This window comes from Sphaerodactylus townsendi, linkage group LG07 (genome assembly GCF_021028975.2).
Source record: "Sphaerodactylus townsendi isolate TG3544 linkage group LG07, MPM_Stown_v2.3, whole genome shotgun sequence".
NCBI lineage: Eukaryota > Metazoa > Chordata > Lepidosauria > Squamata > Sphaerodactylidae > Sphaerodactylus > Sphaerodactylus townsendi.
This window is the reverse complement of record NC_059431.1, coordinates 125,661,022-125,678,740: the sequence shown is the minus strand read 5'-3', so window position 1 is coordinate 125,678,740 and position 17,719 is coordinate 125,661,022. Positions and strand designations below refer to the sequence as shown.

General features: G+C 47.0%; 1 protein-coding gene across 1 annotated transcript in view; it reads right to left on the bottom strand.

Moving 5' to 3' along the window:
* Positions 1-17,719, bottom strand: part of ADK (adenosine kinase) — a 204,059-nt gene that overhangs the window by 78,431 nt on the left and 107,909 nt on the right. Inside the window, exons 5-6 of the mRNA XM_048504471.1 lie at positions 10,038-10,210; positions 2,174-2,282 (exon numbers count right to left, since the gene is read on the bottom strand). Of these exons, the coding sequence (XP_048360428.1) occupies positions 2,174-2,282; positions 10,038-10,210 (282 nt within the window). The remainder of the gene's footprint in view (positions 1-2,173; positions 2,283-10,037; positions 10,211-17,719) is intronic.

The window sequence follows — 17,719 nt, the reverse complement described above, 5'->3', positions numbered from 1 at the left end:
TTTCTAACACACGTTTATGCAGCCCAGCTCATTTTCCACCCTTCGTTATATAATAATACTATTACCGCTCCCTGCAATGTTTAGCTCACCACATTGATCCCCAAGTGAGCCACTGAGAACAGAGGAAGGTATCATTATTTTGGGTCTATGGAGTGGGGAGCATAAATTACAAAGGAGCAGGCTACTGGAAAAATACTCATTCTAGGAAAGGGCTGTCATTCCCCCAGCTCTACAAGTCTTCCAAGCGAAAGTGAGAGCACAGCTACTCTATGGAGCTCCTATTTGGCTAATTCCGAATAACAGCATTATCAAATCATTCCACTCCAAATTCTTGCACAAATTATTTGGCGTGCCAAACTGCGTCCCATACGCAGTCTTATGTTTAGAATCTGGCCAATATTCTATAGAGGCCACTCATTTGGCTTCAATCATTATAAAATTCTGGTTAAATATTCACTACCGAAGCTCCAGAAACTCATTGACTCAACTTACCTTGAGCGAACTCCACCATTCAAAATGGTGCACAATAGTTACAGCAAAGATCGGGGGACTGGGTGATGACAGTGACTCCTTCAATATGCTAACCTTTACTGAAACTTTTGCCCTCATTAAAGAGAGGCTGTTAGCAATGGACTGTCAACAACTGCAGAGCTTGGCAAATAAATCTTTTTCAGCAACGAATATGTCAATTCCTTTCACGCAGGGATACCCAGCCTATTATATTACAGTGCTCACAAATCCCATACACAGGAGAGCCTATATGCTGGCTAGATTTAACATCATGCCATCTCCGCTACATAGAGGAAGACTTAAAGGTCTTCCAAGCGATAAGAGGTTCTGTACCTATAGCATAGGACAGCTGGATTCCATCCCACACATTCTCCTGAACTGCTTATTATACCAAGAACTCCGATCCAGCCTGTTATCCCAAGCTATAGTCCCTATGATTGATTATACTGAATCAGATAAAGTAGTTACGCTTTTAAATTGTCCAGGATTGTTTGCCTTATAGTTGGCAAGAAGTTTTTTTTGTCAGAAGTTTGTAAACTGAATGTATGACAAACGCGAAGTTTTTTACTATTCACTTTTTAACTGGAACTGTATTTTTTAACTGGAACTATATTTTAACTGGAACTATATTTTAACTGGAACTATCGTGTATATGCCAATAAAGGCTTATTGAATTGGAAAGGGCTGTCCAACAGAGTGCAGGGGTGCTGAGAGCCCTTGCAGGGTATTTGTTCTGCAGTCATAAATGGCCAGCTTTGGGCCCACGGAGGGATCGGTGCCAACCACGTACAATCCACAGCAGAGCACACAAGCCAGGCTGCGAAAAACAGTCTCACTTGCGGAAGGAAATAACTTTTTTTAATGAACGTGTTCCTCCCAGCAAATTGATTTTTCACACTTCTCGCCAGCTGTTTCCACATAGCTCAGATAACAGGATTGGCAGCAGCTGTCACAGAGGATCCATACATTATACGCACATTACATGTTTTAATCTGTCATAGACGCTTTCTATATTTGCTAATTGACACCAGCCTTATCATCACTTTGACCAAACAGTTGGAGTGCGCCACGCAAACACACGCCAGAAGACCTGCACCATTCACGAGTGCTGGCCAGAATGGCATCCACATTGAGAAGTGGACGGGTTTCTGTATTTCTTGAATTAGGGCAAAATATCCTCAGAATTAATTCTAAACATCTTCCCTCCTCAGTAGGATTACACAAAGGAAGGATCGGCGGTTATTGTCACCTACCACAATATTTTCTGCCTTTGAGAAACTACTCAAGATTGTTGTTTCTAAAACACGCTATGGAACAAATAGCAATTAAGAAACACTCATGGAATTGTTTACAATGAATAATCATGCTAACAGCCCACTTTATATAATCCAGGCACCCTTTCAAACAATTTAATTGAAAACATGAAATGTAAATGTGACACAGTATGAATTTTCTTCCATAAAACTTCTTGTGTTGTTCCCTCCTCCCCTGAGAAAACCCAAGTTGCACCAGAACTGGGGAAAAGATTTGTAGGTGTGGTACACCGGGAGTGTCCATCCCCCCCCCCTTTCATCATTCACCACATCTGTCATACGTTTAATGCAACTTGGACACTCACAGTTCAAAGTCCGAATGCGCCCAAAATTTTGGCTAAGTTACTTACCGCAATGTAATAAACTTTAGCCTTTTCCACCAACTTCCAGTTCTTTTCCAGGTCAAGGTGCTTTTCTTTCTTATAACAATTAGCAGCAGCCAGGTTAGCAACAAGAGACCTACAATAACAAAAACAAAACAACAACAATCAGCACTGCCACTCGTTACAAACCTGGTTTTCCCAACGATCCTCAGTGAAAATGCTCAGAGGTCTCTTGAACAATAGACTATGCAGGGCAACACATTCTGGCCACGCCGCATGCGCACCAGTTATGGCAGACAGCTGCTATATGTGACTGGTAGATGGCAGTGGCCGGCCACTAACCGCACCGTAATGCTCTGCACTGCAACCACTCTGCTTTGAGAGATGCGTCTACCAGGGTGGTATCTTATGACAGAGAAGACGAATCTATCTCTCTCTCATCATCAACACTACTCCCTTTCTTGCTCTTCTCAATGAGATGTCCGGTGCATCAACTGAACCAGTACAGATGCCTCTGGAACGAGCACTGGGGGATTTTGCTCCCTTTCTTCCCATGATCTGTTTCCATCCATTCACGTGTCCCATAGCAGGTCTCTGCAGCAATGCAACGATGCATCTGCAGGCGGTGGCTGGGAATGGAACAGCAGCACGATTCCAGCTGTGCTGACTTGACCTCCCAGGCGGGTTTACAAAGGCAGCTCTCAATCTATTGTGCGGTGGTGAGTTGTACACTGTTGTGAAACTTTTGTGAAGGGCCAAAGTGGATCTTCCAACAGGGCCAATGAAACTACCTCTTTATCTATCCCTGCTCTTTTGGTGGTGATGGAAAGTGCTATCAAGTCGCAGGTGACTTATGAGTAGGATTTTCAGGGTAAGAGACTAACAGAGGTGGTTTACCAGCGACCCTGGACTTCCTTTGCTGTCTCCCATCCAACTGCTAACTGAGGCTGACCATGCTTAACTTCCATGATCTGAAAAGATGGGGTTAGCCTGGACCATTTGGGTCAGGATCCATACGGCTTCACATCAGTGAAGAAAAGAACCACCATCCTCGCTCAGCTAGGCAAGCGGCAACCCCAGAAAGGGTCTTTTTATCACAGTTACAATTGAGACACAGAGAAAACTGGGTTAGAAAAGCATGAGTACCGAGGTCAAACTTTGTTTATATTGAAGGTTCACCCCTCCCTTCTGCCCAAGATCAAATATCCTCAAGGCACCATACAAACAACAGATCTGGTATAACTCTACAAGGGTCAGTGCTATCAGTCACAGACCAGGAAAGGGATTTGGGCGTCTTAGTTGATAGTTCCATGGGAATGTCAACTCAATGCATGGCAGCTGTGAAAAAGGCAAACTCTATGCTGGGGATCATTAGGAAAGGAATTGATAATAAAACCGCAAGGATTGTCATGCTCTTATATAAAGCAGTGGTGCGACCGCACTTGGAGTACTGTGTTTAGTTCTGGTCGCCACATCTCAAAAAGGATATTGAAAAGATAAAAAAATGCAGAGAAGGGCAACGAGGATGATTGAAGGATTGGAGCACCTTCCTTATGAGGAGAGGCTGCAGCGTTTGGGACTCTTTCGTTTGGAGAGGAGACGTCTGAGGGGGGATATGATTGAAGTCTATAAAATTATGCATGGGGTAGAAAATGTTGACAGAGAGAAATTTTTCTCTCTTTCTCACAATACTAGAACCAGGGGGCATACACTGAAAATGCTGGGGGGAAGAATTAGGACTAATCAAAGGAAACACTTCTTCACACAACATGTGATTGGTGTTTGGAATATGCTGCCACAGGAGGTGGTGATGGCCACTAACCTGGATAGCTTTAAAAAGGCCTTGGACAGATTTATGGAGGAGAAGTCGATCTATGGCTACCAATCTTGATCCTCCTTGATCTGAGATTGCAAAGGCCTTAGCAGACCAGGTGCTCAGGAGCAGCAGCAGCAGCAGCAGCAGGCCATTGCTTTCACCTCCTGAATGTGAGCTCCCAAAGGCACCTGGTGGGCCACTGCGAGTAGCAGAGTGCTGGACTAGATGGACTCTGGTCTGATCCAGCTGGCTTGTTCTTATGTTCTTATTAACTCAAACCTACAGAACAACTCAGCAGCCCTTAGACCACTGGGTGGTGGCAGAGGTCACCGTGGCCTTCCCCTCACAGCTGCAGACCCTGGGCACCTGCCAGTGGAGCAGTGGAGCAGTATCTTATTCTATCACAGGGTGGTGTAGAAGATGAACATGATACTAAATCAAAGGGGACAATTTAAACCTAACTGTCAGCAAGTCTGACAGCACTCAAGTCAAGGAAACTCACATCTGGTGCCATGAACAAGTGTACATCAGTTTAAGAACAGTGAAGAGCACCTCGGCAACGTTGTTCTTCCCAAGAAAACACCTGCTGGGATCCAAAGGAATACACGGTTGGTTCCGTGTAGCCAAGAGGACTTCACTTCCTGTGCTACGCGAATGGGACTTCCAACAGTAGCTTAAGTTAGGGCTGATGATCACAGAAACAAATGCAAGCCGATGGAGTATATTCTCTTTTTTAAAAATGAGGGGGCAGCTATAACCAGGCCTCTCGCAACACCAGCCCAAACTCCCTGAGGCTATGCAGAACTAGCAGCGTGTCTCTTGGCCCTTCACAGACTGCTCCGCTGGCAAAGACACAGGCAGGCTCCGTGGAAGGCCTGCACGCTGCTGTTCTGAGTGGGAACAAAACAAATGCCCCTAAAAATCTCAGATGATGAGACCCAAGTTCTACAAATCAACACATGGAAACGCAGTGGTTCCACATAAATGTTGTCGATGCGCAAGCTTTCACTGCAGCCTTCTGTAAGCATTTTTGGAGAGCTGAATTTGATGCAGAAGGCAGTTTGGGAAAACTGACTGCAAAGGCAGCAAAGAATGAACAGGATACTGCTTGAACGGTTTCAGGCTGTAAGGACTAGAAACTTGGCGGTGGTGTTGTTTTTTAACTAGAAACTAAAAAGTGGCTTTTCTGCAAAGGTGGCATAGAAATTTTTGCAAGCAAATAAAACTACTTGAGTTCAACCTCAGGTGTGGAATCCCACCTGAAATCCCACACATGTGGAAATGGGAAAAGCTACCAGATGGACATTGGTGCTCCACTGAGTCCCAGCAGATTAAAAACTGTTAAGCAGAAAACAGAAAGAAAAGGCCACATTTTTAAAAACCCATATATTGCTACAAGGGTATGGAATATAATGGAATAAACCCATGAGGGCACTGAGCTTTTTAACACACACACACACATTATGGATCTTTTCACCAACTTAGCAGCCATTTCTGTCTATTCAAGTTAATTTAACATGTAATGACCCAGCAAAGTTGAAAGGCAATAAAAAGATGAATAGAGACGGATTCGCTCTGCCAAGATCCAAGGCAATAAATGCATAATTTACAAGTGTAAAGAACAAGGAACTTAGGCAAAAAGAGCATTTTCTTCCAATTTTTTATTTCAGTCCCTATACGAATATATAAATTCAATCCATTATTGGCTGCCAAACAAAGAATCAGCGCTTTGGTGGAGACATAATGAACAAAATGGCTTTCATCCATATATTCATAGCTTTTGGAAAGCTAAAAGACTTTCTCATGTGCTATTAAATTTCATACTAAGCCCCATTAACCAGTTGGGTCTTCACTCCTGTTGGGGGAGGGATATCACGGTTCGCACAGTAGAGGAGCAGATCTACCCTTCATTTCCTCTACCACCAGGTAGGTGACATGGAGCATGAACCAAGCGCTCCTTGCAAATGTCAAATTGTGCCCAGAAAAGTACTAACTTGAGCCAACCCTGCTTAGCTTCTCAGCACTGTCAAATTTGGGCTAGTCTGGGCTATTCGTATGCCAAAAAAGGTTTGAGCTGTGTTTCCCCCACCAGAGGCACGGGGGATGATTAGATGGGACTGGGCTTTTCAGCTGTGAAACTCTTTCCCTAGGAAAGCCCATTCAGTTTCCCTCTTCTCAGCTTTTAAAATCAAGCGAAAGAAGAAGAAGAAGAAGAGGAGGAGGAGGAAGAGGAGGTTGGATTTATATCCCCCCTTTCTCTCCTGCAGGAGACTCAAAGGGGCTGACAATCTCCTTGCCCTTCTTTCCTCACAACAAACACCCTGTGAGGTGGGTGGGGCTGGGAGAGCTCTGAGAAGCTGTGACTAGCTCAAGGTCACCCAGCTGGCGTGTGTGGGAGTGTACTGAATTCCCCAGATAAGCCTCCACAGCTCAGGCGGCAGAGCTGGGAATCAAACCCGGTTCCTCCAGATTAGATACGCGAGCTCTTAACCTCCTACGCCACTGCTGAAAGCAGCATGAACAATTTGAAAACTTGCCACCCTATAGCATTTGTGTACTACCCGATATCTACTGTGTTGGGTGGTGGTTCATTACTATTGTTTGATATTTTTGTCTGATTTAATTGTTACTTTAAACTTCTTCACAGCTCTGTTGGAATAAAAAGGTGGAACAGAAATATATTTTAATTTCAAAAAACAGTGAAGTGTGAAAAGGCTGTGGCCACCCATTCTCATGCAGAGGCCATGAAGCTGAAGAGCGGTCACACTGAGTGTGCCTACAGGAGCAATCGGACTGCAGCAGAAGAAAGCGGCTGCATGAACTGGCCAATAAACATGGATGTAGGACACTAAAAAACCAATTTTTGTGTGGGGGCTTCACACAGATCTCCCCCAAATCGAGTCTGCCCCATGCTATTTCCCCCAACCAGTGTTTTTGAAAATAGCTAAACTAGCGATCCTTTTCAAAAATCCCAGGTTGCAGCTGCTCACAAGCGAATGGCCGACCGTTTTCCTTTTTTAAAAAAATTCATGGCTTGCTTCTGTGTAGCTACGCAGAAGCAAGTCGTGAATTTGTGGGATATTGCTATGGGACACTGAATTTGTGGGACGCTGTGGGACAAGCTGTGGGATGTTGAGGCTGTGGGGGTCCATTCATGAATGCCTGCGTAGCTATGCATGTGTTCAGTTCTGGTCGCCACATCTCAAAAAGGATATCGAAGAGATAGAAAAAGTGCAGAGAAAGGCAACGAGGATGATTGAGGGATTGGAGCACCTTCCTTATGAGGAGAGGCTGAAGCTTTTGGGACTCTTTCGTTTGGAGAGGAGACGGCTGAGGGGGGATATGATTGAAGTCTATAGAATTATGCATGGGGTAGAAAATGTTGACAGAGAGACATTTTTCTCTCTTTCTCACAATACTAGAACCAGGGGGCATCCATTGAAAATGCTGGGGGGAAGAATTAGGACTAATAAAAGGAAATACTTCTTCACACAATGTGTGATTGGTGTTTGGAATATGCTGCCACATGAGGTGGTGATGGGCACTAACCTGGATAGCTTTAAAAAGGCCTTGGACAGATTTATGGAGGAGAAGTCGATCTATGGCTACCAATCTTGATCCTCCTTGATTCTGAGATTGCAAATGCCTTAGCAGACCAGGTGCTCAGGAGCAGCAGCAGAAGGCCATTGCTTTCACATCCTGCACGTGAGCTCCCAAAGGCACCTGGTGGGCCACTGCGAGTAGCAGAGTGCTGGACTAGATGGACTCTGGTCTGATCCAGCTGGCTAGTTCTTATTATTATTATTATTGTTATTATTCTGTTATTATGTTACTATGTATTGTGGTTTCGCTGTTTTTATGAGTTTTAAGTTATTTTATGGGATGGAGCCTGTGTATATTTTTATGATTGCTCCCATTGATGTTTAGACAGTGTTGTTCACCGCCCGGAGCCCTTCGGGGATCGGGCGGTATATAAATTTAAGAAATAAATAAATAAATAAATAAATAAAATTATGTGTGGGAAGTAATTATGTGTGGGAAGTTGTGCGAAGGTGCAACAGCAACCCAGATTGTTTCCAAGAGCTCCAATTGCTGCCTGCACGGAACGCATGCGAACGCTAAAACAGGAAAACAGATTTCTTTATCCCAATTGCAACCCGTTATACATTTGCTGTGCAGAAGGGGCCAAAGTTGGAAGTATTTCCTATGGAAATCAATGAGCTCTACTCTGGAGGAAACCTACAGCTGGCCTGTATCACATTTCCTTGTGTTAAAAAGCAGTTATGGTTCTCAGTCCAAGTCCCATATCCAGCCTATCGACTCCAGTTCATTTATTTCGTTAACAGAAACCTAGACTGACAGGGTAGCTAACAGATGGCGTTCTGGAAAACCAGCCTGGGAACTCCATCTTTCTGGTTAACTCAGCGCAGCACCAAACAAGTCGCACAGATTGCTGCCTTCCTTGAAAAACACAGCGCAACACCAAATCGATACACAGCTTTCATTAATGGGAACAAGAGAATAACATCATAAACGACTTCCCTGCATATGATACTTCCTTTATGTTGAAAGCGCTCCTCTTCAGGCAACTCTCTGCGTAACAGAGTTTAACCGTTAGTTTTTCTTCTCCTCTCAAAGGATGCCGGCTTCAGACTGCAAGGGGCTCTCTGCTGTTGCTGGCAGATAAAAGAGTTCCTTCTCCCACTCCACCTTGCCTTCACAAAACTATCGCTTTTATTCAGTGGCCTTTGTAGTCAACCCTTTCATTTTTTTCAAAGTCATCCCGGCATTTGCGAGCAGTGGGAGGGTCTCTGCCCACGGGCCACGGGCAGCCGACTGTCTGTGACTCTGATCCTTAAAAGTCTCTCCATGATCCCGCACTGCAGAGTGCTATTTTTGAGAGCAGGAGGCAACTAAATACTTGTTAGACAAACAAACTTGCCAAATCAGGCGCATACGTTTCATTAATGCTGCCTTTTGAGGGAAGGTTCGTTCGGAAACTTTTGCCTTTTCTTACTCTAGAACAGGGTTCTGCAACCTGCGGCTCTCCAGATGTTCATGGACTACAATTCCCATCAGCTCCTGCCAATTGGCCATGCTGGCAGGGGCGGATGGGATTTGTAGTCCTTGAATATCTGGAGAGCTGCAGGTTGCAGAACCCTGCTCTAGAAAAATCTGGTGTGGCTCCAGGACCAAAAGCTACTCTCTGGTAGGCCACTGGAGACAGAGCAGATAGGCCATGACTGAACGAATCCTTCATTTTTGCCAGCCTTCTGCCTTGCTTATCACCTTCCCTGACTCTGCCATCTCCTGCCCCCATAACCCTGGCAGGGGGCCGCAGCCTCTTCTGTTTGCATTCCGCAAACTAACCACAATGTTCACAACTGACTTGGGGCTTTCAAGTGAAAACCGTCCCAAGCCGCCGCAAACAGGAAGAGCAATAGCCCAGGCCAAGCCTCTTATAAGCACTCTTTGCTGACGTCAGGGGATCCCCTGACGTCAGCCCCACTTGTCCCTCTACGCATGCGCGCAGAGACCGCCTGGTCCCGCAAGCCTGGCACCCGGCTACGAGACCAGGAAGGGGGAGAAAGACACTCCCCTTTCCCCAGGGCTGCAATGGCGGCCGCAGTGAGTCACGGTCGCATATTTATCGTCCTCATACCGCTTTAGTTTCAGAAAGGAGCATGCGTACAGCCACGTGGCAAGCTTGTGTCAGAGGAAAATTCAGTATAGAAGCTCCCTGAATACGAGCTCAGAAACAGGCCTCAAAGACCTCCTATAAATGAAACCAGATGAAAGATTTAGACCCCAGACAGCTTTCTAGACACAGAGAGGAATACACAGAAGAACTGGGTGCAAGTGGCTGTATGCCCGGATTGATCAGTTGGGTGGAAGCAAAAGTGTAAAGTGGGGACCAGCAGACACTGGGAGGAGGTTCCAACAAGACTAATGGGGCTTCAAAGGTCTTGATTTCTAATTTCTCGATTTTTCGAGGCAACCCTAACCCACGAGCCAACAGACTAACTCCCGACCCCCTCCACATCCACAGGACTCCTGGTGAAAAAGGCTTCTGACCTGTTGTCACTTGTGATGCAGGCGGCACAGGTCCCCGTTGGCTCTTCACTCTGTTCGTAGTAATGAGCGTCCACGTGGGCTTCTTCAGTTTTCTTCTTTAGGATCTCACCAAATTTGTCTGTTCCGATGCACCCGAAAAATGTTGCCACTTTATAAGGGCTCTGGATCATCCACTGGAGGGGAAAACAGGGGGTCAGAGGAGAGAGACATTTGATTAGAAGAGCTGGAACCATATTTTTAATTAAACACAGAAATTAAACAACAAAATCAATAACATCAGTGAGTCTGATTTCCTTTCTTTCCTTTCTACAAGGATGGAGCTGATGTTAACCAACACTTAGAAGAAGAAGAAGAGAAGAAGAGTTTGGATTTATATCCCCCCTTTCTCTCCTGCAGGAGACTCAAAGGGGCTTACAACCTCCTTGCCCTTCCCCCCTCACAACAAACACCCTGTGAGGTAGGTGGGGGTGAGAGAGCTCCGAGAAGCTGTGACTAGCCCAAGGTCACCCAGCTGGCATGTGTGGGAGTGTACAGGCTAATCTGAATTCCCCAGATAAGCCTCCACAGCTCAGGTGGCAGAGCTGGGAATCAAACCCGGTTCCTCCAGATTAGATACACAAGTTCTTAACCTCCTACGCCACTGCTGATGTTGATGATAACACCACTGCTGATGTTGATAACGCCACTCCTACACCACTGCTGATGCTGATGATAACGACACTCTGATGTTGTTTAGGAAAGGCCGGTACAGAATGCCACCAATTTTATATGACACCAATGCATCTCTAGCAAATAGATACTATTGTCAAAGGCTTTTGTGGCCAGAATCACTAGGGTTTGTGGGTTTTCCTGATGTTTTGCCACAGAGGCAGGCAAAACGTCAGGAGAAAATGCTACTGGAACATGGCCCTACAACCCGGAAAACCCACAACACTCTAAATACTACACTCCTACAAAACAAAACTCAATGCTGTTTTCAATAAAGAACATCATTTGAACAGGAAGTCTTGTTATTGAACAGTCCAGGGGCATGCCACTGTCTCCCTTGAACTTTGATGTAATTGGGTACACACACTCAGGATACAGTTCTACATATCATGTGCTAGCCTTTTCACTTATTTTCAAAAGGCAGGAAAGGTTAAGGAACATCAGAACCCCTCATCCCACCTAAGCTCTGAGCTATCAGAATGGCTGAGGCAGAATCCAGACAAGATGGCGGCTCTCTGTGTTCCAGGCTCCTGAGTCCGTCAGCTCACAGGACAGGGGTTGTGCTGCTTCAGAATGACTGGGTGTGAGATCTGGGGGTGCTCCCGGATCAGGGATCTTCAAACTATGGCCCCCCAGATGTTCAGGAACTACAATTCCCATCAGCCCTGCCACTTAGCCATGCTGGCAGGGGCTGATGGGAATTGTAGTCCATAGTTTGAAGACCCCTGTCCTGGATTCATCCCTTTCCTTTGAGGCTCAGGTAATGGTGGCAGACACGAGGGCCTTCCAGCAGCTCTGCCTGGCTTGCCAGCTGGGCCCATTGTTGGACAAAGGGGATTTGGCCAGTGTTTCATGCTCTGGTGACCTCTCAACTGGAATACTGTAATGCACTCTACATGGGGCTGCCTTTGAAGTCGGTCCAGAAGCTGGTGCAGTGCGTGGCAGCGGGGCTGTTAGCTGAGGCATCTGGCTGTACTCACATCATGTGATGCTGGTCCTTAAGGATTTTGACTGGCTCCCAATTAGCTCCCGGATCCAATTCAAACTGGTGACATTGATGTGCAAAGCCTTAAATGTTTTGGGCCTTAATTACCTGAAGGAGCACCTGTGCCCTTATGTACCTTCCTGGACACTGAGGTCACAGGGGGAGGCACTCCTGATGCAGGGCGCAGGCATGTGGGGGGGCTTCCTCCATGATTGCCCCAGGGTTTGGAACACTCTCCCCTCAGAGATTTGCCAGGCACCCACCCTTTATGGGCAGAGCCATTGGGGGGGGGGAACTGGCACCTGGGGCAAAATGGCGCCCGCCCCCTGCACTACTTACTGTACTTAAAAGCCTTTAAAGCGGTTTAAAAAGAAGTTTAAAAGTTAAAAGAGAAGCGTGGCTGGGCCACCGCCGAGCACCCAGCCTCTGCCAAGCTGCTCTGGGCTGCAGGGCGGCCCGAGGGGGAGGAGTGTGGGAGAGCAACCCCCCCACCCCCGGTAGCTCTGCCTATGTTTATGGGTTTAGGTGCATGGAAGAAACCATCCTCTTCCACCTGATTGTTTCCAGGATCAATTTTAATGTGGTGGCTTTAACTTTGACAGCACTTCCTCATCTCAGCAAGATCTATTATCTGTCCTCACAAGTAAGATGTAAAATGATAAAAACTGGATATGGCTGAGCTGGGTTTTTTACTGCGGCTGTCCCATGTTATGAAAGGGGCCATAGAGGCCATCTAGCCAATTCCCTGCTCAATGTAGGATTAGCCCTAGAGCAGTGATGGCGAACCTATGGCACGGGAGCCAGAGGTGGCACACAGAGCCCTCTCTGTGGGCACACGCAAACAGAGTGCCCCACCCCCACACACATCTAGGCTGGCCTGGGCCGCTGGGCTCAATTATTAGCATTAAACCCAAGACCTAGTTTTGGGGAAGTTGTGTAAGTAACCCTGTTAACTGCTGTTAAACCCCACTGATTTTCATGTGAAGAACTAAAGCATGATCCTTTACCTGGGAGTAAGCTCAGCTGCTGGCAATGGGGCTTGCTTCTGAGTAAACCCTCCTAAGGTTGTGATTCACCCGTTGGAAGAGTTGCACGGTTGCTTCAAAGCAAAGCCACCGACTACCACCAAGCTTACTCCTGAGTAACGCACGCTTTGGAGCCAACCTTTTTTTCTAAACTAAAACCTCAGTATTCAGGTTAAATTACCGTGTTGGCGCTTTGCGATAAATAAGTGGGTTTTGGGTTGCCATTTGGGCCCTCGGTCTCAAAAAGGTTCGCCATCGCTGCCCTAGAGCATCCCTGACAGGCGTTTGTCCAGCAGCTGCTTGAAGACTGTCAGAGAGGCACCAACTCTCGCGATATTCCAAAAGGGTGCAAAACAGAGTTGTGTTTAAGAACTTGTCCTAGTCTGGGAAGGGATTTTGCTGACTGAAGACTCGCCCACCGAACTGATTCTTGTTGTATGTGCTTTATTTATTCATTCACTCATTCTTGTTTTTAAAATAATTACGAGTGCCACACTGGATCCTTGGGATTAAACATTTTAAAAGAACTGTGTGATTTGCATGCTTGCCACGTGATTCCCCATTTAAAATCCAAGCATCTGCTCAACTCTCCTACCAGTCCTCAGAAAGAGAGAGAAACCCTAACACCGAATCTGGAGCGATGGATAGCTTCTTAAACGTGGTGCTCCACTGACGCGCACACAAAGCCTCTTATGTTGCAACGTTACTAAAAGAAATGACTTTCAAAAATGAACGATGCTTCTAAATCAGGGGTCTGCAACCTGCGGCTCTCCAGGTGTTCATGGACTACAATTCCCATCAGCCCCTGCCAGCATGGCCAATTGGCCATGGTCCATGAACATGCAGGCCCCTGCTCTAAATGAATGAGTTATCATGGAGCACCCCTAAAAACATCTGGATAGCACCAGTCAAAGTCAGTTGCTTCCCTGTGCTAAAAGATTAAGAGTTAAAACAGGAAAGCAGGACGGACGGGTGAAGCAGAAAAGGCAGCACAGGCAGCGGAGGGACAGCACCAGCCAGACAAAGCTGCCAGCAATGAGTCAGGCAGCAGCCAGCATCTTCCTGACCTCTCCTGATTGCAGTCACTCAGTTTATCCACTCAATCTCGACGACGAATTAAGGGCGAGATCAATTTACCGGTATGCTAAAAACCCCGCGACAACGGCTCCCTAACAGAGATTTAAATAAGTGATAATGTCTCCATTTCAAATCAGCATTAGTGGCATTTGTGGGTTGCCCAAAGGTGAAGCGGACGGGCTTCGGCGCATGCTTCGTCAGCGCTCCCTTATTTTTAGAAGCGAAAGATGCTTTCATTCTGCGCCTAATGCAGCCGAGCTGACGAGATGGGTCGCTTGATTTCCTTTGACTCGAGAACTCTTCAGCTTGATAAGATTCTAAGCCACACGTCCTCTTTCAGGATGAGTGGGGAGGGCTTCCCTCTGATACATGTTAGAATAGTGTAATTATTCTCTGCATCTCTATGCACTGAAAGCTCACGCAGGGCTCTGCCTTCTTCCTGCGAGCTTCAATCGTGTGCCCTGCCCATTGATGCTTTCAGGCATTTGTGCTGCGCTGCAGAGAAGCAGGCCCAACCGACTCCCCACCACACACCTACTGGCTGCTCTTTACATTCCTTGCTACAAGGAGAAGAATTAGTTTTTACATCCTGCTTTTCCCTACCTCTAAGGCAGGGGTCTGCAACCTGTGGCTCCGGACCCCCATGCGGCTCTTTTGTCCTTGTATTGCAGCTCCGCGTGGCTTGGGTCCTCTCAGTCTCCTTCGGAGAGTCGCCCTAAGGCAGCGATGGCGAACCTTTTCGAGACCGAGTGCCCAAATTGTAACCCAAAACCCACTGATTTATCACAAAGTGCCAACACGGTAATTTAACCTGAATACTGAGGTTTTAGTTTAGAAAAAATGGTTGGCTCCAAGAGGTGCATTACTCAGGAGTAAGCTTGGTGGTAGTCGATGGCTTTGCTTTGAAGCAACCGTGCAACTCTTCCAACGGGTGAGTCACGACCCTAGGAGGGTTTACTCAGAAGCAAGCCCCGTTGCCAGCAACTGAGCTTACTCCCAGGTAAAGGATCATGCTTTAGTTCTTTGCATGAGAATCAGTGGGGTTTCACAGCGCTTAACAGGGTTACCTACACTAGTTCCTACTCAATGTAACACCTGGTCTTGACTGGGGTGTCCAATCACTTTAAGAACTTTGCATGGCCACGCTGTGGGAGCTGGCCACCCACATATGTCTGTCCCAGGTGCTCCAAGCTGCTATGATGCCCTATGCACCCCCAGGGCTGCCCAGTGAGGTTTGCCAGAGAAAAGAGAAAAAACCTCCCACTTGATCTCGGTCCCCTCCCAGACCACTGGGCAGTTGGTCCCCCAGGCCCCGATGAAGTGGGGTGAGACCAAGGTGAGACCAAGGACACTGCTCCTTGGAAGAAAGGTGGGATAAAATAAATTATTGTCCTACAAAGGAACCCAAGTGAACAACACTGTTTGCAGAAAAGTACTCTCTCTCTCTCAACTATTATCACTGGTTCTAAAATGGATATTTGCATGTTTGATCAGACTCATTTCCTGCTCCTGCCTCCAGTTGTATTCTAGCGCTTGCCCGGCTGTTCCGTTGCCCCAAGATCCACATTATGCACAGGAGCATAATGTGGATCTGATGTCAGCAGGAAAGAAGACCAAAAATGTACCTTGTTCATTAGCTTGATCATCTCTCAAAGACATCTATCTATTTGAGGAACTTTCAGACCACCTTGATGGACCCAAGGCAAGTTATGATGATGATTAAAAATGTCCATCAAACCACTGGCAGGCCCAGTAAATCCCATGACCAATCAAGCAAACTGCTGTCTATGTATCACAATCACTCAGCCATCAATAGGGATGCTTTCCTAAATAATTCGGCACATAATGGATGCTTGCTTGACATACTCAGGAAGTCACAGAATCATAGAGGTGGAAGAGACCCCAAGGGCCATGAAGTCCAAACCCCTGCAATGCAGGAACATACAATCAAAGCACTCCTGACAGATAGCCATCCAGCCTCTCCTGAAAAACCTTCAAAGAAGGAGACTCCACCACTCTCCGAGGCAGTGAATTCCACTGTTGTGAACAGCCCTGATGGTCAGGAAGTTTTTCCTGATGTTCAGGTGGAATCTCTTCTGCACCTTGAATCCATTACTCCTGGTCCTAGACTCTGGAGCAGCAGAAACTGGTCCACTGGATTCTTACCTAAAGGGTCCTTCTCCTGGGGGCAGGAGGACATCTGCTGAGGGTGATTCTCCACCCCTTCACTGGGAGGCAAGAACTTGAAACAACTTCCTGTGCTGAGCTGGGTGCCATTTTGGCCAGTACACTTTTGGCCTAGTAGTAACTAAGAACACTTAAACATGAGTAACAGCTCAACACAGAACATGAAAACATAAGAACAAGTATATACACAGAACTAACGAGACAGAGAGGGCCCAGAGGTCCTCCTGCCCCCAGGAGAAAGACCCTTCAGGTAAGAGTCCAATGGACCATTCTCCTGGAGGTGGAGGACGTCTGCTGTGGGACCTCCTAGAGCAGAGTCCCTAATGGGCGGGACATTGTTAGTTGGAAGAAACATGATCCAGTACCCTACGGCCAAAGGCCATCTGAGCTGCAGACCAGGATTGGATCTTCTAATGTCTGACAAACGTGGAAGAATAAGACCAAATAGCAGCCCTACAGATCTCCTCCACAGAAGCCTGGTTGCGCAGGGCCGCATTGGTTGCCGCACTCTGAATAGAGCCTGCTGTGATGCCTGGTGGCACGGGCAAGTTCCCTGCTTTGTAAGCCTCGACTATGCAAGATTTGGGGGCTGAGCTAATTGCAGCAGTTGACATTTGAGCCCCCAAGGCTGGGGGGGAGACATTGATGAAGAGACTTTCTGTCTAATATTCTCCATCCAGAGAATAAAGGATTTAAGGGAACATCTTATGTCTAGGTTATGCCATAGACTTTCGCTATCTGTGGAAGGCTGGGGGCAAAAAGTCAGTAGGACTCAAGGTTGATTGACATGGAAGGAGGAACTGGCTTTTGGTCTGAAAGTGGGATCTGTCCGCAAAACCACTCTGTCCTTACGAAAGAGGCAAAGGTTCGAGTTGATTGACAAGGCATGTAGTTCAAAAACCCATCCAGCTGATGTGACGGCCACCAGGAATGAAACCTTCATCTTGAGCCATTTGAGGTGGACGGAATGGATGGGTTTGAATGGTGAACTAGTGAGTGCTGAAAGACCTGAATGGAAATCTGGATGGAAACCTGCTGAGTGGGGGTTTGAGACTGAGCGACCCCCCGCAGGAAATGGACAACATCCGGATGTTGGATAGCCGGAACATTGTGTAGTAGGGGCCACATCGTGGAGAGAGTGGCAATTTGGCGATGGAGTGTGGCACTGCGTAGACCATTATTGAACCCACTCTGGAGGAATTCCAGAACCTCAGGAATGGAAGGGTTTTCTGGGTTGATACCTCTGGGACGACACCAACAGAGAAAGGTCTTCCAGGAGGCTTTGTAGCCGGTCATCTGAAGGACAGCAGGGTCTCTGTCACCTTGTTTGAGTAGCCTTTCCTCAACAAGAGCCGCCTCTCAATAGCCACGCGGTCAGTTGCAGCCACTAAACGGGGCCTTGCATCAGGAGGTCTGGAACCAGGGGAAGAAGGATTGGTGGAGCTACCGCTAGTTTCCTCAGGGCCGAAAACCATGGACGCCTCGGCCAATAGGGGGCAACCATGATGACCGTCGCTGTCTCCTTGGAGATCCTTCTGAGCAGCCTGGGTATTACAAGTGTCAGAGGGAAGGCATAGAGAAGACCCTCTGGCCAGGGTGCTGAGAGGGCATCGCCTGTCGTGGCTCTCGGATGGCGAAAACGAGACATGAATTCCAGGGTCTGAGAGTTGGTTGTGGTAGCAAACCAGTTGTGGAGTGCC